We start from the raw sequence: 20,542 nt of genomic DNA, 5'->3' as shown, positions 1-20,542 counted from the left end.
ATATCTATATTATGAAAACACAGTAGACTCTTAGAAAATTATTTTTAATGAAGCGTTTGATATTAGGTATCCTTACCTTGTATAAGAGATCCATAAACAGACAACGCAATGTCCATCACATTTAATCCGGAGGAGGACTTTCCGGAGGTGTACAAGGTCTGCAAGCTGTTCAATCCGAGCGTTGACGACCTGGAGAAGATCAGAAACTTCATGGACCGTGAGATTACGATGGGTCTCAGTCGCGATCATCACGATCGCTCGACGGTTCCGTGCCACTTGAGCTATGTGCAGGATTTGCCAACGGGCAGGGAGCGGGGTCAGTTCCTGGCCCTGGAGATGATGCCCACCAACTGCAGGATAATGCTGGTGAAGTTCAGCAGCGAAAACGATATATACACCAGTTCCAAGTGCGTGATAATGCCACACACTGTGGCAGCGGGTCGTGGCACCGAGCTCTTCAACTTTCTGGCCACCAGCATTGCCAATTTCGTGAAGGAGAAAAAGGTGGAAAAGGAAAATCTGCCGCTGGGCATAGCCTTTGCTTTCACACTGAAAAAGCATGCCTTGGACATGGGCATCCTGGTGTCGTGGACCAAGGAGTTTGGCGCCCAGGGCGCCATTGGCAAGGATGTGGTCCAGCTGCTGCGCGATGCTCTGGCCAAGTTCTCCGACATATCCGTCGAGGTCATGGGCATCATCAATGTGGGAGCCGGTTCCCTGCTGGGTCTGTGCTGGGCCCAGCCGGATACTCGAATGGGCCTGGTCATGGGCAGTATTGCCAATAGCTGCTATGTGGAGAGGGTCGAGAAGTGTGAATTGTACGAGGGCGAGGAGGGTCGAAAGCTAATGATCATTAACTCGGATTGGGCCCATTTCGGGGACACGGGCCAGTTGGACTTCATTCGCAACGAGTTCGATCGCCAGCTGGACGCCGAGTCCATAAATCCGGGCAGTCGCATCTACGAGAAGTTCAGTGGCGCTCTCTGCATGGGGGAATTGGTGCGCATCATAGTGCTGCGCCTCATGAAATCGGGCTCCATCTTCGCCGAGGACAGGCGCGATTACATAGGCATCCAGTGGAAGCTGGACATGGTGTCGCTGATCGAAATAGTCTCCGATCCCCCGGGCGTCTATACGAAGGCCCAGGAGGTGATGGACAAGTTCCGCATACGGCACTGCAAGGAGCGGGATCTGGCTGCCCTGAAATACATCTGCGATACGGTGACGAATCGAGCTGCCATGCTGGTGGCCAGTGGCGTGTCCTGCCTCATCAACCGCATGCACCTGCCGGAGATCTCGATCGCCGTCGATGGCGGCATCTACCGCCTGCATCCGACCTTCGCCGCCGTGCTGAACAAGTACACCCGGCTGCTGACCGATCCCAAGTACAAGTTCGAGTTCGTCATCACCCAGGACAGCTGCGGCGTGGGAGCGGCCATCATGGCGGGCATGGCACACGCCAACAAGTACAATACGGACGCAAAGTTGTTCACCATGGATTACTAGAGTGCTTGAATAAATTGTTATTATGTATCGAGTTACATCTTTGCCTAATTACAATGAGCAAAGCAGCGCTTGAGTTTTCATTGTAGCCCTGAAATGCAGTCATGAAAAGGACGTCTAGACTTTTCACTCATTCTCTATTTGGCCCCGTACTGAAAATTTTGTTTCGTGAAGGAAAAATGCCGAGCCTGGTGAACACGGAAATTGAGGCCGCGGTCAAGGGCTTCCTCATCGACCAGGAGAAGATGACCGAGGTGGTGGAGCGCATGACCAAGGAGATCAAGATGGGCCTGGCCAAGGACACGCACTCGCGGGCGGTGATCAAGTGCTTCGTCAGCCATGTGCAGGATCTTCCCACTGGCAAGGAGCGTGGCAAGTATTTGGCCCTGGATCTGGGTGGCTCCACTTTCAGGGTGCTGCTCGTGAACCTGCTAAGCGTATCGGACGTGGAGATCGTCTCGAAGAGTTTCAATTTTCCGGTAACCCTAATGTCCGGATCTGGAAAGGCGCTATTCGACTTCCTGGCCGAATGCCTGTCGGAGTTTTGCCACTACCATGGCCTGCAGAACGAGTCACTGCCGCTGGGCTTCACCTTCTCGTTTCCGGTCCAGCAGCAGGGACTCTCCAAGGGCATCCTAGTGGCCTGGACCAAAGGATTCAGCTGCGAAGGCGTGGTGGGCAGGAATGTGGTAACTCTGCTCCAGGAGGCCATCGATCGCAGGGGCGACATGAAGGTGAACACAGTGGCCATTCTCAACGATACGGTGGGCACCCTGATGTCCTGCGCCTTCTATCATCCCAACTGCCGCATAGGACTGATCGTGGGCACCGGCAGTAATGCGTGCTATGTGGAGAAGACCGTGAATGCCGAATGCTTCGAGGGATATCAGACCAGTCCCAAGCCGTCGATGATCATCAACTGCGAGTGGGGCGCGTTCGGGGACAATGGTGTCCTGGAGTTCGTTCGCACCACCTACGACAAGATCGTCGACAAGGTGACACCCAATCCCGGCAAGCAGACGTTCGAAAAGTGCATCTCGGGCATGTATATGGGTGAACTTGTGCGCTTGGTCGTAATGGATATGGTGGCCAGGGACCTTATGTTCCACGGCACCACTTCCGAGAAGATGCAGGAGCGCTGGAGCTTCAAGTCCTCCTATATTTCCGACATTGAAAGCGATGCACCGGGAGAGTATCGCAGCTGCAACAAGGTACTCAGCGAACTGGGCATCGTGGGCTGCCAGGAACCGGACAAGGAGGCACTGCGATTCATCTGCGAGGCGGTGTCCTCCAGGTCGGCCAAGTTGTGTGCCTGCGGCCTGGTCACGATCATCAACAAGATGAACATCAACGAGGTGGTCATCGGCATCGACGGCAGCGTGTATCGCTTCCATCCCAAGTACCACGATATGCTGCAGTTCCACATGAAGAAGCTCCTCAAGCCGGGCGTCAAGTTCGAACTGGTCGTCTCCGAGGACGGATCCGGCAGAGGAGCCGCTCTGGTGGCGGCCACGGCTGTCCAGGGCAAGGCCAAGCTCTAAATTCAAAGTTTTTCTGCTGCAATACATTGGAAGCGTTGCCTAAATTAATATACAAGTCCTTAAAATTATAGTAAAAGAGATAGAAATAAATTGTTTAAGAACCACTCCTTGAATTTGCAGAACGTTCTTAATCTCAACCCTACAATCATAAAATTCTAGCCGGAAATTCGATTTAAGTTTTGGCGCCCAAGACGTGATATATTCCTACCTCAGTGGCAACGCCAGGCATCGATAACCGATAATTTGATACATATGCAGTATTTTTTAGAACATTTATCGAACGAATTGCAGCTGGCCCAAGATCTGGTAACACTGGCCTGGTCTAAAACACAATTCGCGGTCTGGTAACACTTGGCGTTTGCAAACATTTATCTGTCGACCAATTTAAGGAATTTAAGGCAATTAGGGGATTCCTGCGAGCTTAACCAGGCCAACTGAGGTTACAACCAGACAAGGCAAACAGGTGGGTCACCCAGCAGGCCTTGCCCCACCGACCAGGCGGGCAAAACAGCCCCAATTCGGGGGCTGCTGGAAAAGGCAAGGCCAGCTGTCCATTTGGGATTGGAGTGTCCACTGGGCGCATCAAGATGATTGCCCTAAACCAAATGCATCGCGAGCTGCAGAGCGAGGCCATTAATGCCATTATCCGCCTTTTCAGCGACAAGATGTCCCAAGGCGGCGGCGCTACTCCAGCGGGCGGCAATCCCACAGCGCTCCAGGCGACCGGAGGGGGCGTGGTCTTCAGCAAGGTCTTTATCCAGCGCGACTACAGCGAAGGAACCTCCGTCAAGTTCCACACACGGCTGCCCGCCGAACTGGAGGGCATGGTGACTATCATATCCGCTATCTGTGTGATTATTAATCTGAGCATATAAATGCATTGCCATGCAGATTGAACGACACGTCTTCGAGGCCACCATCAACAGGCTAAACGAGTTCTACGCCGAGGCGGAGGAGGGATCCTGCGGCACCTACTGCGAGGGCTGCATTGGCTGCATCACGGCCTACTTGATCTACATGTGCTCCGAGACGCACTACGAAAAGGTGCGTCATTTGGGCTAGGATTACACGCATGTGGGTCAAAAGCTGGGGTAGTCGAGTTCCACTTTGAAAATAGGGATTTGGGGTCAAGAGTTTCAAACGTCGTTATGTGATACTATTAGCTGATTCACTTAAGATATCAAGCATTTAGTAAATGTCTTTGTTTTCAAGCTTTTCATATCATTTAAGGTATAAAGGTCGCGGTTTATAAACTTCCTTTGTCATTAATGACTTCTTTTAGAGAACTTGATAAATCAATTGATATCAGCAATAAGCTTGCCTTATATTAATCTTTTATACGTTTATCCATCCAGCTCTATTACCTCATAACTATCAAACTGCAAATATCACCCCCAAACTAATGCTATTCCACCCCCACAGACCCTTCGCAAGATATCCAAATTTGTGGCTTCCCAAAACGAACGCATTTACAACGCCAAGGGCCTGCAGCTGATCGATCCGACTTATCGGGGACTTCGCGTCATAGAGATTACGATATTCGATCGTCCGGGGCGAACGTGACTTCCGCTTTCCCATTCAGCCAACGAGTTTTTCATGTGAGACCAACCAGCCACAGTCGCATCAACAGGAACATGAAGGAGGTGGAAGAGGAGGAGAGTCCGTTTCAGCAATTATCAAGCAAAAGTCAGCGCCTGCGAGTGCGTTTCCAAAAAATAAATCAATACAAAGCTGTGGAAGCAGCTAAAGCTTTATAACCTATAACCATATGTGTGAGTATCTCTGAAATCCCTGCCTCAGTTCCAAACTTATAATAACATCCTTTCAGCTTGGCAAAGCAGCGGCCGGAGCGTTTTGGGGCATGCGACTTAGTCACGGGTGTGCTGGGAGAGGTGCCTCCGCTGCAGCCACATACTGTATGCTAGATTAGCCGTTAATGATTAGCCAAGGCAGTGTGCGGCCAGTTAGTTAGTATTTATGCAATAGCAGGCATAGTCATGTAAGTGAAAAGCTACCGAAACTGCATTTTGAGCCGAAGCAAGCATCAACATATACACACATTCGCATATGTTACAATTGTTTTTTATTTAATTATTGGACCGAAAGGCCAGCGAGAATTGATTGTTTTGTAATTGAAAAATATATAGAATTGTATACATCATGTTTGTAGTAGTTACCAACAATTCGATTGTCGAAAATTGTAATTTTCACGGCATTAACATTTACATAAATACACACATAGTTCAAGCTTAATACGACGCATGCATACGCATAACTTTTTCTATACAATACTTACCGATTTCGAAACAGCGCCAAATGAACTTACACCTAAACAAGTGGAGAATTGTTCGATTTTAAGCATAAAACAGCAACATTGATTAACATAGTTATATATCTTATAAGAAAAATATATATTGCCGTCATTTAAACGCGCCTACAACTGTTTTCCTCCGGCGGGTAAACATCATCACAAGGGAAGCAAATAAGAGGAGCAAAATGTGTTGTGCCAAATTTGTTATGCAGATTTTCAATTGTGTTCCGCTATTTGCTTATCATCTGCGAATATTTGTTCTTGCCTGGCTTAGAAAACTTTCGGATATAAAAAGACCGCCGAAAACCTGTGCTATACATTCACAATTGTTTCAAAGCAGAACAATGAAGCTAACCACCTATCTATTGGCACTGGTCCTGTTCGCCGGATTCTTCCTGCTGCAGCCTTCCTCCGCCCAGACGAACTCCACCACATCCACCAACACCACGACCACGGAGGCAACCACTTCTACGACCTCGACCACAGCCAAGACCGTTAATAGGAAACACTTCACGATGCATAATGTTAAATATAAAGTGGTGCGCAGGATTCGAGTTAACAAGAAAAACTCTGGTTAATCAGATGCTCAGCTTTCGAAACTATTGGCAATGACAAAATATACCTGAAACCTAAATACATTTTTAATTATGAACAAGCTATATTTCTATATATAGATAGACTTGTTTTTCTTTTCATAAGTTTGTATCTCTATTAAGCATTTGGTTTACTTTTCAAGCGTCTGGTTGCCAAGTTCATGGCCAAGTTCTTTGGGTTTTTTGCTGCCAAAGCATACTTAAGTATTTAAGTTAGTACTTAAAATAGAAATAAATATTTATTCCTATTATAGCAATAGGCAAAATCTAATTTCGAAGTCCAATATGTTTAAGCAGGTTTAGTATCTGTGATTAAGATACAATGTCTGCAATGCGCAGAATAAAAAAATCTTTAATAGTTGTTCTACCAGATTTCCAGATTTGAAGTGAGGAAACATGTCAGTTTATTTCAGCAAGAAGCCAAATAATATACAACATTTCTACCATAGGCTACTTGTATATTTCTCTATATAGGTTTATATAGCAATTTTAAAGCAACAAAAGTTATACGGTCTTTTCTCTCTATTAGATGACTACACCAGCTTACATCTGCGGACTTTCACTTTCACTTTCCTTCGACGCACCGAAAACCGAAAAAGTATAACATCAAATCATAAGTTCTTGTCCAGGTTCCGTCGTTCAACATTCCTTCACTTCAGGGGCTTACTTGCCCGCATCGTTCATGTTCTTGGGCAGACTCAACAAGGAGTTGATGAGCTCCGAGTTGCGCTTCCTGATGGGCATGGCCGCGCCCAAGGAGTTCTCGAGGATCAGCGGATAGCGACAGAGCGTGGCCACTTGCCCGGGACTGAACTGTCCCACGCCCACTCCCACGTTGTTGAACCAGTCGAGCAGATCCCGGTTGTACTCCTTGCGCACATAGCGCTCCTCATCCGGCATGGCCATGGCTGCAGAGGATCCCCACTGGCAGCAGATGCCCAGGAGCACGAGGGCGGCAAGGTACGTGTAGCGTGCCATTAGTCCGAGGAGCTGGAAGGTTGGATGCCAGGAGCAGGAACTGGAACTGGAGCACACGGGACACCTGCAGCAGGAGACTTGCGAATGAACGTCCGTTGGCATATCCCGCACTTATATAGCAACCTCAACTGGATGAACTGGATAAGCCGCTGCGGGAGACCGCCCGACCACGCAACCCAAGAGCGTCAGTACCTCGGCATCGGTGTCATCCGCAGGACCAATACATGTCATCCGCAGTGCGCCGTTCGCGGTGGTCCTTCAGACCTGGCAAATACGGAGTCAAGTTGGATCCACGCAAATATTTGGTTATGCAGTGTTTTATGTGCCAACATGCAGGGATGGCATCCAATCCCATTTGAGTAAGGCGGTATTTGTTCGGGAGGGGAGCGTGGAACTGGCGACAATAGGTGGCACTTGGAAAAGGGAGTACCCAATTTGGGGAAATCATTACATTTCTTTACACTAACTTAATGAAATACTCGCTATTCCTAAATTTAGAGCTATACAGAGGATATTATTCCACCTAATTTGCATCTTTAAGAGTTGGATAGATGACGAAACTTTGGAGTTTATAAAAATGCGTACTTAATATTTCGCAGTACCTAATTCTCTCAATGGCATATGTGATTAATTTTAGAAGAATGGTCGTAAAAATTCCAGTCAGTGCGAAATATATATACTTAATATACTTAATATCTAATGCCGGCAGTTGGCCCGTTCTGCAAAAATTCCAGCTTGTTCCTTTGTTTGATCACCAAACTGTGTAAATATGGCCAAAAATAAAAATGTTGCGCAGACGTAATTGGCGAGAGCATAATGCCAATATTTGCTGAGAAATTTCGCCAATTGTCTTGGCCACATATAAAACCGCCAGCCTCCCAAATGGCATTCATCCAAGCAACAGCATCAGGCAGCAACAGCATGAAGGCAGGACAACTGGCACTCCGAATCTTGGCGATAAGCCTGTGCATTTGGCTAACTAGCGCCTCGACCACAACCTCGACGACCACCACCACCACCGACGCCACCGCCACCACCACGACGACGACGGATGCCACCACAACCACCACCACCACGGCGGCCTCCTCCTCCTCCTCCTCCTCGAAGGTCCATCACAAGCGGATTAGGATCAAGGATCTGCGCTACTCCATAAGCCGCAAGGTGCGTGTCAACCGCAAGGGGAACTCCAGTTCCAGTTCCAGATCCAGGAAGCGCTCCGGCAGGCGGGTCAGCTCGCGCCAGATCAACAGGCTGCTTCTTCGCCGCAATCAGGGATAATTTCCAAATCCGCAACGAATCATATCAATTTGCGCAATAAAAGCTACACTCCAAAACACCTAAATATTTAAAACAAAAAGAATTATGCAATTGAAGCAGTTAAAATGTAAGTACTAGAACATTCCTAGTAGATCACTATTCGATGTCTTTGAATGCCTAGACAGTTGCACATGGCGTATGCGTAATATACCCTTTATTACCTACTATACTCCCAAGATTTCTTTGTGCCAGTCAACAGGTTGCCCGCATGGCTGTGCCCAGCCAGAGCACGAAGCTCATCCTCTATCTACGCCTGTTCAATGACTTCACGTGCGGCCAAAACATTGACCCAACTCTGTCCACCCATCGGCAAACATCCCATAGATACGAGTATATATGTATATCTCGGTGGGGTGGTTTTACGATGATTATAACTTTCCATGCAGCTACATTACCAGCAGTTTGATGGCCAAGGCTCGGCGTCGTTCCCTCCTGCGATTTGTTTGCACTGCATTTGTGGGGCCAGACCCAAAATCCGGTGGGTGGAACGTGGAATCCTCGTTTATCGTCCACCGTTTGCTGTCTTAAAAGTCAGCTGAAGCATTTAATGGTCGTGTGACTGCGAGGCACATAAGTGAAACACGCATGGGTTCGATTTCGGTGGGGGAGTCATTTCCAGGAGCGTTTTGGTCAAGGGAATTGGAATTCATACATTACAAATATTTCATAGAATATTAAAACGTAAAATCAAAAGAGTAAATTATGCATAAAAATACCTTAGTAGCTCATACCTTATTAGCTCTTTTTTGTTGATCAAGAATCCCTGCCCTTACTCTTCGGTCTGCAGTTCGTCCCTGGACAAGCCGAAGATGATTCGTCCTGAACGCACACACAGGACATCGGGACAGGGTTCCCCCACCAGCGGCCATTCACCAATTACGCGCCATTCGCGGCGGTGTCCTTAATTTCTTAAAAAGCGTTTAAACATCTAATGAAAGCATTTGGGGCCCGCGATTTCTGCTGTCAGTTGCGTTTGCCATTTCGCCGTGTGCGGTTCGCTTTTCCTAGGTCCTGTCTCCTTTGTCCTTGATCCTGATTGTCGAGCTGCAGGAGGCGAGCAGGAGAGGATTATGTCATTGCAGCCATGGCCAAGATAATCTCGACGATCAAGGCCATCCTCACGAGGATCATCTTCAGTGCGCACAGTCTGCTGGCCATTTGGCAGGTGGTGGCCCTCAAAAGTGATATCATATACTGGGCACTATGTGGACCACTCCTGTTGCTGCTGCTCGAGGGCATCTTCACCATCATGATCAAGAAGACGCAGGAGTGGCGCTGGTGAGCATGAATCCTGGTTACTCCAGGATACTCTGATTGAACTCCGAACTCGAAGTGTAAACAACAATCAGTTGATGCTGACGTCATGCCGCGGGCTTTGATTTTCAATTAAAAGTGAAATCATGTGTTTAGTGTGTGCCTCACCTGACCACCCACTTCCATAAAAACCACCAGCTCTGCGGCCGCACCCCCACACTCAGAAAAAAGTACCCCCCCATTCCAAACCAGCACAACGTAGCTTACAAAGGATGCGAAATGGTTATTGAGTTGAATTGAGTTTAGAAAATGGCATTACTATGAAATCCAAACTATGGAAACTTGCTAGGCAGTTTTGTAGAAGTTCTCTGAGCACTTTTATTTCAAGTGTAAGTTGTTCACCTCCCACTTTGTCCCAGTAAAAACTTTAATGGAATTTCGCGGGGAAGGAGCAGGCGTCGTCTTTTGATTCTTGTTTACCTTTCGTCGCCTCACTCAGACTTGTTGTTTGTTTTGGGGGTGTCATTGGTGTCCTTTGTGTCCGTCCGCAGGTTCTGCCCCTCGGTGTTCCTCTACCTGAGCAGCATTGTGCCGGCGATATGGCTCCTGGAGCTGGACAAGGTGGCCCGGCGGGTGGGCAACATGACCGCGATCAACTCGACGGTGTACAGTCCGAGCAACTTCAGCATTCCCGTGGGCAACACCACCATCTTCATCAGCACCACCAACAGCAGTGGCGTGCCGCCGGTGGCCACTCTGCTGGGCCAGGCCGGGGTCACCCTCTCGGTGACCCCGGACACCTGGACAACCCTCATCGAGCAGTTCCTCATGCTCATCCTGATCGTGGGTCGCTGGCTGCTGCCCAAGGGCGATCTAACCAGGGATCAGCTCAGCCAACTGCTCCTGGTCTACATTGGCACGGCGGCGGACATCATTGAGTTCTTCGACTCCTACAAGGACGACTCCATTGCCAAGATTGGATTTCTGGTCTTCCTCACACTGGGCATTTGGTCCTGGAGCCTCATGCAGTTCACCATCGTGCTGTCCGCCACGCGAGGACGACGACCACGTGGCAGTGGATCGCATCACAAGGAGGAGTGAGTTTATTTCATGATTATTTATAAACTGAATTATTTGCAACCCTTTGTTGTGCAGACAGACAGACTGTTGCCAAAACTGCTGCTGTGGCATTGACGTGTGGGGCATCGTACTCAACGTGATCCTGCAGGATGCCCCCTTCCTCACCTTTCGCCTGCTGATCATCTTCCAGTACAAAATCATTAACTACATGAACGTCTTCTTCACATGTACGTCTTAATAATCCATACATTTATTAGCAATTCTAGCCATTAATTGATTTTAGGCAAAAACTCGCTGGTGATTATCCTGCAGCTTTATCGGCTTTATGTGGTGAATGCCGAGTTCTGGAAGAATCGGCGTGAGAGTCGAATGGCCAAGGCGCGCCAGTTCCAATCTCGTAGAAAAGTGCAGGATGCAGATCAGAATAGCATTTACATGATATCCAACGAACGGGGTGGTGATGTCAAAAAAAAGATCAAAAGGTGAGTGTTTGCTAGTTGCAAATACTAGTTTAATAAACTGCATGAATTATTCATAGAGCAAAGGACAAGGACTACGCCGAGCAGGAGGCGGTGTACAGCAAAAAGAAGAAGGACAAGAAGGACAAGTGCGTCTTGAGCATAGCTATACTCAATAGAAACTTCTGATTAACCCACTGATTGCAGGAAGAAGCGCAAGCGCAAGGACACTGGCTACTCCACGGCCAGCTCGCAAAATCTGTACTCCACGAAGGCGAGTGGCACGGACAAGGAGTCGCGCCGCAAGGACAAGAAGGCCAAGAAGTCGAAGCGCACCTGCAGCAGTTCGCCGAGTGACTGCGACTTGGCCAAAAAGCAGAAGCGCAAGAACGCGGATAAAAACGATAAGAAGTAGGTAATATCTCGGGACTTAGCTGCTTATCCTTTGACTTATTATTATTGCCCCATCTCGCGCAGGAAATCGCGCAAAGTTGAGGCAGTTGTGGAGGAGTCGAGCAGCTCGAGCAGCAGCAGCTCCGACTCCAGCAACTCCACGCTGCCCAGCTACGAGGTTATCGACGAGAAGAAGGCCAGGCGCCGGAAGCACCGCCGTAGTAGTAGCGACACCAGTTCCGGGGACAGCAGCTCCTCCAGCTCCTCCTCCTCCAGCTCGGACTCGTCGTGAATGAGGCACTTTTTTGCAACTAACGCCAGACGTTAGGGAATCGGTTTTTTTTGCCCAGTCACTTGGCCACATTCAAGTGACTGCTGAGCCCCTCTGCCTTTGGGGGAGCTCAGATTTGTATGGCCCCAATGGGCGGGTCTAAACTTGATCACAAACACACCGAGCGTTAATCATGAAAATAACACAAGCTGGCGGTTTTACCTTTAAATATTGTGAGGTACAAGGAAAAACTGCAGTGAGTAAAATTTAAGATGTAGGATGCATTTAATAAGAGTATCCTTTGAATATTTTATATGGATTAAATATGGATGTAAAGGCTGTTTGCAGGCTTCCAAATAACTTGGCATTTGCTATTTTCTTGATTAGCGCCCGATATAATTTGATATATTTGTATAAACCACACTATGGCATATTTGAATGGATAATAAATTCGCGGGCTCCAGGGCGATAAGTTGGCAGCCCCGTCTCGATTTAAGTGGAGCTCTCTTAAGTGTACTTTAACGGGGGAATTTCTCTTTACGCTTTCTCTGCGCCTCATGAAAAGCTTAGCAACGCGAACAGCTGCTAAACTTTTGTTGACACACAGATAGCTTTGATATTTTCCGTGGGCGTATGTGTGCGTTATTGTGGGTGGGGGGTTTGGGGGGTGGAAGGGCTTAAGTTGGAGATTTTTCGAGAGCGTGTATTTTTGTAATAGCACAATAGTTGCTGCCGAGCGTCCAAACGCTGCGGACGCGATTTTCGCTTCGCTCCTCTCGGATTCGCTACGCTTTTTGAAAATAACTCGCGTAACGCCAAGAGCTTTGTTGTTGTCGAGTGTGTAAGTTCAAGAGTGTGTATGTTAGTGAGTGTGTGTGTGTGTGTGTGCGAGCATGCTTTGTCGGATTCATCGCATATATATTATACTTGATATATAGACGCACGATAAATGCCTATTAAGAAGAGTTCTGCGAACAGAACTCATGAATATATCTGCAAGTGCTGTTCCTCAGTGTCCCCATCAATAAATCACACCAGCTACATATGTATATATGTATATGGCATATATCCCTGCAAAACAACAACAACAAACCTTATTAACTATTAAGCAGACAAACAAAAAACAGTTGCCAAGCCGATTAAAATTTAAACGCTCTTAATGTAGCAGGTGTGAATTTTCTGTCTTTTTTTTGCGCTGTGAATAATTCAATTTATACTCGTTACGCGGCTGACAAACCTTTGGCAAATGGACTCATCACAGATACAATGCGAACTCCCCCGACAAATTGGATCTCCGCCCCACACACGAACTATATATGGTATATATTATATAGTTATATAGTTATATACTTATACATATATATTAGGGGAGTGATCTGGACTGGATAGTCAGAAACTCAAAACACGTTCGCGGCCTTAAAGTTCGGACATTATAGCTCCTTTACCGATTCTTTTCGTTTTCGTTTTCATTTTCGTTTCATTACCTTTTATCTGAGCACGCGTGCTGAAGGTTAAGGCTTCCGCGGCTTAGAGTTACAACTCCCTCAGCAAGCCTATCCCCCCATCCCCCCTTGGCGCCATGGGACCCCACCCACACCACACGTGTTGTTTTGTTTTTAAGCCACCTTAGCCATTTACATACATATGTACAAATACAAAGCCACAAGCTTTTGGCCGAGATTAATCCCGCTCATTTGGGAAAATGCTGCGGCTCTCTGCTCTCACTTGCCGGTTTTCCACTGAGAGAGTGAGTGTGAGCAGCCGCGAGAAAAGCAGCGGAGCGAGAAGCTCTCTTACAGAGAGAGAAACGAGGAAATCTCAAGCTTATTTGCATACGGAAGAATCTCACTAAAGAACTTGTTTATTAAACGTTTTGTGTTGTTTAAGTAGCTATCTAAATACTTGTTTGTTAGCTAAAGTAAATCGTTTAAACTTACATTTTACTAGGTAGCATATGATCCTAAAGCTATGATCTATGAAGCATAATAAAAGATACAAAAATTGTGTGTATTACAGAAACTATTTCTGTCACACCTGTTCGAAATTTCCGTTCCTCAATTAATTATAAGACCAACGCTGTGCTTTATTCGATAGCATATGTACATATATACATTTCGTTGCCAAGCCACAAGAAACTCGTTCCAAAGTATAAAAAAAAACCATCTGATGAGAGAGATATTTTCCATATATTTCCCCCGTGTAATGAATTATGTTTCAGTCCGTTTGCCTTTCATATGTTCGACCAAAGTCCACAGCTAGTTGCCAAGGCTCAATCAAACCAGTCCAATGCAGGATGGTAATTAATATCTGGCGCGTTCTATCGGTCATTGGGGTAAACATACTAATTAGCAGAGAGAATGGCCTGTCGAAGTCACACAAATCCAAGCCAGTAGCCACCCACTCAAGGTCGTTTGGGGTCAAGGCTGCCGGCGGTACAGTTCCTCATCGGCATCGTCATCAGCATCACCTGACAGAACATTTTCAGTATGGTCTATATGGCCTGATCCATGCTCTGCAGACAGAGATATACATAATCTAAATGAATTGCCGCCACTGGCTTTGCATAACTCGTTTTCATTTTCGGGCTGGTTGTCAAACAACTGGTATGGAAATAATACAAATGTATTTCCAAATGTGAAAATGATGTGCATACTGAGCTGCGGGCGAATGCTTTTGTTTGAGTGGGCGGGAAATGATTATCATTTCAGTTGTTCACCGAAACCAGTTGACACTCTGATTAGTTATTACAAACAAAAAGCTGGATAATGAAAGTGCGTGATAAGGAGCATTTAACGAATTTATTTCAGCTTCTTATCGCAGCAGGAATTATTCATTTAACTTGTGAATGCATAAATATATTTCACTCTTGCGGAAGACAGCAGGATAAACAGCTGACGATTTCCCATTGTCTTCTGACCCAGTTAAGAAACGGCCTTCCGCAGATCATTGCTTATCTGCCAGTGACCCACAAATGGGTAAGAAATTAATTATCGCATAATGCTGCTGTATTCATGAATTCTCGCTAGCGACCTTTTTTTTTTTTTTTTTGAGGGGCGACAGCTGTTTTTAAGCCAATTTTTTGAGCTTTCAGCTTTGAGGGTTTATTGCCCAAGTTGAAATCCAAGTGCATATCTTATCGCTGTGAATAATTCTTGAACCTGAAAAATGTGTCTCCGATTAACCTGGCAAATCAATTGTGAGGGGGCTAATTTCACGGATGAAAGGCGGATAGTTATCCATGCTTTAATGTGCGTATTAAAATGGATGGTTGCGAAACGACCTTATGTCATCGAAAACCAATTCAATGGTGTGTATTGTGTTTGTTCCAGTTTATTGCACACTTTACACAATAATGGATGAGACACACCGGTGTATTACTGGACCAGTCGAGCATGCAATCTCAGTCACCAAATTCGCCCCTTCACGTGGCAGCAACATGCGACAAATTAATTAGCATGCCGAACGCCTTGCGTGTGTAATGCTGGACTGCCTACCCGCCGCCCAGCAACATTGGCCCCCGGCCATTGCAGCCGATTATTATGCATAATAACAGCCAATTTGCAGCTGACAAATGTGCACACGTTTACCAGCTTGTTGGGCAGCAATTATGCATCATACTCCGCACATCCAAACAATAATAAACGATTATCGCAAATTTTGGTATCGCATTACAAAACCCTTTGCTTCGCGTGCCTTTTGTTGACCACCTCGGCAGCCGTGTGCATCGAGTTTCGATAGAGAGCAACAAACAAAAGGCACTGCGACTGCATTTGCTGCACCGCAACAAGATAAAACCGGCTGGACAAAGTCCACGCGGCGAATGAGTAACAAACTCAGCAGCCAGAGTTCGCATCAAGCATACGCCCCGTTGGCGGAATCAGCGATCGAGAGAAGAGCGGCTCGGCGCACAAGCATGACCACTGCTCTCGAGAAGCACATATATTGCACAATAGCATTTGCAATTCTTATCGATTGTCATTAGATAAGAAGTCTGTTTCTTCCCCGCCACGCGAAGCAAATTGCCGCTTTCTGCGCCTCAAAAATGCAGAGCTTACTAAGAATGAGAAAAAAATCTCTCTTCAATAGAAAATTTCCTTCATTTTCATTGAATAGATAGAAGAGAAGAGCGCATTTAAAATGCATTTATCATATTGATTTTGAATTATCAGGGCCAAAATATCTGGTGCCGTGCACTGCATACTAAACAGATACTATACGTACACATAAAGTAGTGCACCTCAATGGCTCGTATAACAAAAGGCGAGCACTTGATTGAGTTTATCTGGGCATTAGCATTTTATAGGCACCATAAAGCATACTAAGTGTGTGTCTGTCAAAAGAGTTCGCAACCCCCTCAATTGGAAACGGCGAAATAAATAAATTCGCATAGGATAAGAGCGCCTACTGGCCCCTTGCACCATCTGGTCGTTCTAATTAATTAACGAAATTTCCATAAAACCAATTTAGCTGGCTAATCCAGAGGACGTGATATCTAACTCCCCCTGGCATTTAGATAAGACAACTTCAATGCTCCTCAATTTGTTTGCGGGAAACCAAATAATTTCAGTGAAACTCAGTCGCACTTAATGAAACAATGGACGATAAGGAACGATGTGTGCCAAATGAATTGAACTTTTTGCCGTCTCCAATTTGCCGAAAGGCAGACAATTGGCCGTTGCTGGTCGGCCGGCCACTTCAGGCCAAAGTATTTGCCTCAATTTCACTATTGCAAGTGCCGAGCACTTTAGGGACGGGTATAACCGCAAGACAGCCCGAGCTGCGCCAATTCGAATCGTCAAGGTGCCGTTCCAGTCGGTCTGAGATTTCCACGGCGAGCGGTTTGCATTTCTCCGTTCTGCGATCTGCGTTTTGCGATCTGTTATCTTCTATCAAGCAGCAAGTGTAAGTTGAGTGGGTTGTGCGGTTGTCATTGTACGAGCCACATAACTGGCATTCCAACTGGTTGATTTTCGTAGTAGATTTTCCCCCTTTTCGCTTTTATTTTCGTTGCCATTTTGCATGACGTACAGTATACCACCCAGTGGTCGGTGTTTTCTTATATGTATATATAACTCGTTGTGTCAGGCGCATGCAACATAGCATAGCTCGGCATTTTCCCTCTATAAATAGCAGCACAACAGAAAATGCGATGAGAATTTGTGACTTGTTGAGAACCGTGCTCTTCACACCACGACCCTCAACTTGAACCTTTGGTGGGCCGTCGTACCCTAGGGGCACGTCACGATGTCATTATGCGGCACAACAACATATATCTGACATTTGTTGCTTTCGCATCTAATTGGATTGCAACGGCAGTGGAGCTTTCGGTATAAGTACCTTTGTGTTCGCGGCTGACAGGAACCTTTTGTAAGCTAAATTGAACAGAGCCCTGATGTTTTTGTGGTCAAAAAGCTATAAACCACTGAAATTAGGAATCTCCCTTAAAGGGTGCTGTTCAAGTCAAAGGTGTAACTTGCTCATAAGCTAAATCTTTATATATTCTATTTTTAAATTCTGTTCTGTGGTGAAACAGAGTAACATTTTCTTTTAATTGCACTTTTTTTGCCTTTAAAATTTTTTATAAAAGGATTCGAGTTTTTCGTGCAATCTGCGGTTGTCCTTCGTGCAACTATTATTACACCAAGCCCACGCGTCATATAAGTAATTTCCCGCAGAGCAGCGTCAAGTGAATGAGTTATTTTTAGCCAGTTTGCTTTTTTTGAAGTGCGGCAAGTAGAGAGCAGGAAACCGAGGGAGGAACTGCACTTGACCGGATTGTTTTTAGCCCAGTGACCAGCATTGGCATTGATATATGGCGGGCAGGGGTCTTCGTCCGAGTTCCACTAGTGGATAGGCAATGATTAACAGTGAATTCAACGATTTAAATGAAATTGCAGATAGCCCTGCCAGCAACATGTTGGATGCGAATTAATTGGCCCACAGCCAGTCCATCGAAAATACGGAAAGTGCAATACTCGAGCAGAAAGTTGGGAAATGTTTGTTAGCAGTTCTGAGCCTGCTCAAGAATCATTTGCCTGCAATGGCAATCACCGCGTGGCAAGCGATGGCGCAGAAATCAAGAACGTGAAGAACAATAATCGAAGCGAAAACCGAAGCCCCCATTTCGAGGGTGGAGAAGAAGACAATAGCTCACCGCTGCAGGAAATCGATGAGCATTACGTCTGCGACATTGCCATGATGCGAATCGGTGGGGAGGAGAGCCTTCCGGTGACACACAATGAGCCGGTGGATGAGTCACCAACGCTGGCCCACAATGAAAGTACAAACAATGAGAACGAGGTGGAGATCGATCGCCAGGAGGAGGAACAGGCGGTCAGCGATCTGGTGCGATCGAGCAGTGCCGGTGCCCTTATGGAGGCGTAAGTTACAGAGAAATACTATTAATATTATTTTTGATATAAACAAAATTGCCTGCAGGGACAGCCAAAACGGCGGCAGCATGCGAGTGGTCTTCGGCATCCTGGTGCGACTAGTTCTTCCACTGGCCAATGGAGTTGCCAGGGGCATCAAGGGCATACGCGATGTTCGAGTGCTGAGGGTGCTCCAGAATCTGGCCTCCAGCCGACAGGCGCTCACCAATCTGGTGGCCTTTGCCGCCAACACTATATCACTGAATCTGTCTTCGGTTCAGGGTGAGTTCCATTAATTTATTAACAGAAAAAGTAAGCCAAAGTTCGATGAACTACACGAAATTTCCCTTTATACACATGTTACCTTAATTGCTCTTTGTGTATACGCATTTTAATGTTTTTCACATTATTTCTTATGTGTATGGACCAAGCTATAAAGAGGATTATATATTTTTATTGACTGATTAAGTAAATATTTTTTCATTATCTATTCTCCGCCAGTTTCCAATCGCATGGGGCCCCTGCTGAAGCTCCTGAAAATGCGCAAATCACAGGACGGCCTTGAGAGTCTTCCCGACACATTGAGTGCGCCGCCAACTCCCTGCACCCCCTGTCCAACCAGCAATCCGATGCAGGGTCCACCCTTTTACACCGCTCGCTCGGACGCCCCTAGCTGTTGTACCATTAACATCCTGGCCGAGCCGCCACCGGGTCAACCGATCCGAGCAGATATCGTGCTCATCCATGGTCTGCATGGATCCTTGGTGAACACGTGGAAACAAGGACTCTGGCAGAACGATCGCCAGCCGGTGGAGTTCGAAAGGCCACCACGTCCGCCAGTACGTCCACCAAAAAGACCTCGTCACTCCCGCAGTGCGGCAATTCATCCGGCTCCGCGGGAGAAGAGGGCAAAGTTCGCTTCCCTCAACCGATGTATGGATACCCCAGACGATTCTCCGGTGCGGCAAAGGACGCGGCTCCAGAGATCCATGCCAGTGCAGCCGGAAGACTTCCAGATCAATGCTTCCGATAGCGATGATAGCGAGTAAGTTCATGGAAACCATTGTTATGAACAGAGTTACTAACAAATGTACCATCTATAGCTATGCTTATGTGTGCGGAGAGCCCAAAGAAATTCAGATTTGCGAGGGCATCGAGTACAGCTTTCCCACTTTTCGGCTGAGGATGCAGGACAACAGCCGTTTGCTACAGGCAGAGTTGGAGTCCATGCTGCAGGCCAATGGTAATGAAGGGAAGGGCACCAATGGGAAGGATGACCGCCCGCGTCCCACTTCACCAGCCACGCCCCGTAAGGCCGCCCGCAAGAGCAAGCCATCTCCCAATGATCCAAACTACTCCAAGTGCTGGCCTGGGGATTGGCTGCCACTGGACTGTCCTGGAGTGCGGGTTATAGCCCTGAATTACACCACTGATCAGTACCTTTGGAGGCCGCTGTGGAAGAGCAAGGAGCCGCGCTCCAGCTTGATCCAAAGGTCTCGCGAAATGGCCGAGCTGCTCATCCAGCATCGCGTGGGCCATGGTCGTCCAATTATTTATGTGGGCCACTCGAAGGGTGGACTCTTTATCAAGCAACTGATGGTTGACGCCTGGGAAAGTGGTCGTCCTGTGATGACGCCGCTTTGGCGATCGGCTCGCGGCTGCTTCTTTTACTCGGTGCCCCATCGAGGATCCCACTTGGCCAGCATCAAGGCGCCACTACTCTCGCGCTCCGTGGAGCTGCTAGAGATTGAAAAAAGTAAGTCCAAATAGATTCATCAGATTTGAAATAGCAGTGCTAATATTCTGATATTGTTTTCCATAGATAACAAATACCTGCTGGACTTGCATCGGAGATTTGCGGGACTTTACCATCTGGGTCACCTGAAGATCGAGGTCTTTAGTTTCGTGGAGACCGCCTTAACGCTCATGTCAGTGCTGTATCTTCGCATTGTGGGAGTGGACTCAGCGGGTTAGTCCTTATCATAATAATACTTATTGGCTTTAGAATAGTTTTCATTATCATCTGTGTAAGAAATGACAGCGGAATATTTTTCTTGTGCTCGTATTTCTTATCAGCCATATTAAGACAGCATATCTATATTAGAAAATTTGATAACAGGGCATAACGTTATCATGAAATAAATACAGATAAGCCTAATCACTTTTTGTGCTAATTAAAAGAATCTGTAATGAACTTACACTTTAACAACTGCCCAGCTCTAATCTTTTATAACTTTCTAATTTACAGATCCTGGAATTGGCGACGTCTGCGGCATTCGTCTTGATCATCGAGAGATCTGCAAGCCACGAGGGCGGGATTGTATTTTGTACAAAGAACTGGTGAAAATGATTGAGAAGGTGTGCTGAGCACTGGGCAAAAGTCGAGGACATTTTATGTTAAAAAGTGTACTGTATGTAGGACCTGATATATTTAAAACCATAATGTGAATAGAACCGACAATTTGATGATAA

General features: G+C 46.7%; 8 protein-coding genes across 11 annotated transcripts; 7 read left to right on the top strand and 1 right to left on the bottom strand.

The window, feature by feature from the left end:
- Window positions 1-4: 4 nt before the first annotated feature.
- Window positions 5-1,541, top strand: LOC120452570 (hexokinase type 1). The gene has a single exon (XM_039636852.1). The coding sequence runs from the start codon at window positions 109-111 to the stop codon at window positions 1,504-1,506; it is 1,398 nt and encodes a 465-aa protein (XP_039492786.1). The 5' UTR covers window positions 5-108; the 3' UTR covers window positions 1,507-1,541.
- A 51-nt stretch (window positions 1,542-1,592) lies between these two features.
- LOC120452569 (hexokinase type 2) lies at window positions 1,593-3,157 on the top strand. The gene has a single exon (XM_039636851.1). It carries the CDS (start codon window positions 1,608-1,610, stop codon window positions 3,042-3,044), a length of 1,437 nt encoding a protein of 478 aa, XP_039492785.1. The 5' UTR covers window positions 1,593-1,607; the 3' UTR covers window positions 3,045-3,157.
- A 198-nt stretch (window positions 3,158-3,355) lies between these two features.
- Window positions 3,356-5,297, top strand: LOC120453483 (golgin subfamily A member 7). Of its 2 annotated transcripts, XM_039638218.1 has the most exons (5): window positions 3,356-3,507; window positions 3,703-3,871; window positions 3,936-4,088; window positions 4,467-4,816; window positions 4,873-5,297. In XM_039638218.1, exons 2-4 carry the CDS (start codon window positions 3,710-3,712, stop codon window positions 4,605-4,607), a joined length of 456 nt encoding a protein of 151 aa, XP_039494152.1. In that variant the 5' UTR covers window positions 3,356-3,507; window positions 3,703-3,709; the 3' UTR covers window positions 4,608-4,816; window positions 4,873-5,297. The 2 variants fall into 2 exon arrangements, with proteins under 2 accessions (XP_039494152.1, XP_039494151.1); XM_039638217.1 differs by lacking the exon at window positions 3,356-3,507 and having other exon boundaries at window positions 3,559-3,871.
- Window positions 5,298-5,540: 243 nt separating this feature from the next.
- LOC120453484 lies at window positions 5,541-5,976 on the top strand. Its single transcript, XM_039638219.2, has one exon. It carries the CDS (start codon window positions 5,541-5,543, stop codon window positions 5,931-5,933), a length of 393 nt encoding a protein of 130 aa, XP_039494153.1. The 3' UTR covers window positions 5,934-5,976.
- Window positions 5,977-6,304: 328 nt separating this feature from the next.
- Window positions 6,305-7,035, bottom strand: LOC120454065 (protein PDF). The gene has a single exon (XM_039639074.2). It carries the CDS (start codon window positions 7,026-7,028, stop codon window positions 6,612-6,614), a length of 417 nt encoding a protein of 138 aa, XP_039495008.1. The 5' UTR covers window positions 7,029-7,035; the 3' UTR covers window positions 6,305-6,611.
- A 503-nt stretch (window positions 7,036-7,538) lies between these two features.
- Window positions 7,539-8,241, top strand: LOC120454064 (protein new-glue 2). Its single transcript, XM_039639073.1, has one exon. The coding sequence runs from the start codon at window positions 7,743-7,745 to the stop codon at window positions 8,202-8,204; it is 462 nt and encodes a 153-aa protein (XP_039495007.1). The 5' UTR covers window positions 7,539-7,742; the 3' UTR covers window positions 8,205-8,241.
- A 1,086-nt stretch (window positions 8,242-9,327) lies between these two features.
- LOC120452822 (transmembrane protein 26) lies at window positions 9,328-11,878 on the top strand. The gene is made up of 7 exons (XM_039637226.1): window positions 9,328-9,521; window positions 10,049-10,594; window positions 10,653-10,804; window positions 10,861-11,059; window positions 11,116-11,184; window positions 11,243-11,446; window positions 11,513-11,878. Exons 1-7 carry the CDS (start codon window positions 9,328-9,330, stop codon window positions 11,718-11,720), a joined length of 1,572 nt encoding a protein of 523 aa, XP_039493160.1. The 3' UTR covers window positions 11,721-11,878.
- A 550-nt stretch (window positions 11,879-12,428) lies between these two features.
- On the top strand, window positions 12,429-20,542 carry LOC120451178. 3 transcript variants are annotated; one of them, XM_039634617.2, is made up of 8 exons: window positions 12,436-12,540; window positions 12,961-13,018; window positions 17,597-18,079; window positions 18,138-18,352; window positions 18,572-19,115; window positions 19,174-19,826; window positions 19,893-20,039; window positions 20,319-20,542. In XM_039634617.2, the coding sequence occupies exons 3-8, from the start codon at window positions 17,694-17,696 to the stop codon at window positions 20,435-20,437; spliced, it is 2,064 nt and encodes a 687-aa protein (XP_039490551.1). In that variant the 5' UTR covers window positions 12,436-12,540; window positions 12,961-13,018; window positions 17,597-17,693; the 3' UTR covers window positions 20,438-20,542. The 3 variants fall into 3 exon arrangements, with proteins under 3 accessions (XP_039490550.1, XP_039490551.1, XP_039490552.1); XM_039634616.2 differs by lacking the exon at window positions 12,961-13,018 and having other exon boundaries at window positions 12,429-12,540; XM_039634618.2 differs by lacking the exons at window positions 12,436-12,540; window positions 12,961-13,018 and adding an exon at window positions 16,503-16,601.

Source organism: Drosophila santomea, chromosome 3R (assembly GCF_016746245.2).
Source record: "Drosophila santomea strain STO CAGO 1482 chromosome 3R, Prin_Dsan_1.1, whole genome shotgun sequence".
Taxonomy (NCBI): domain Eukaryota; kingdom Metazoa; phylum Arthropoda; class Insecta; order Diptera; family Drosophilidae; genus Drosophila; species Drosophila santomea.
The sequence above is the reverse complement of the archived record's forward strand: the minus strand, read 5'-3'. Positions and strand labels throughout refer to the sequence as shown.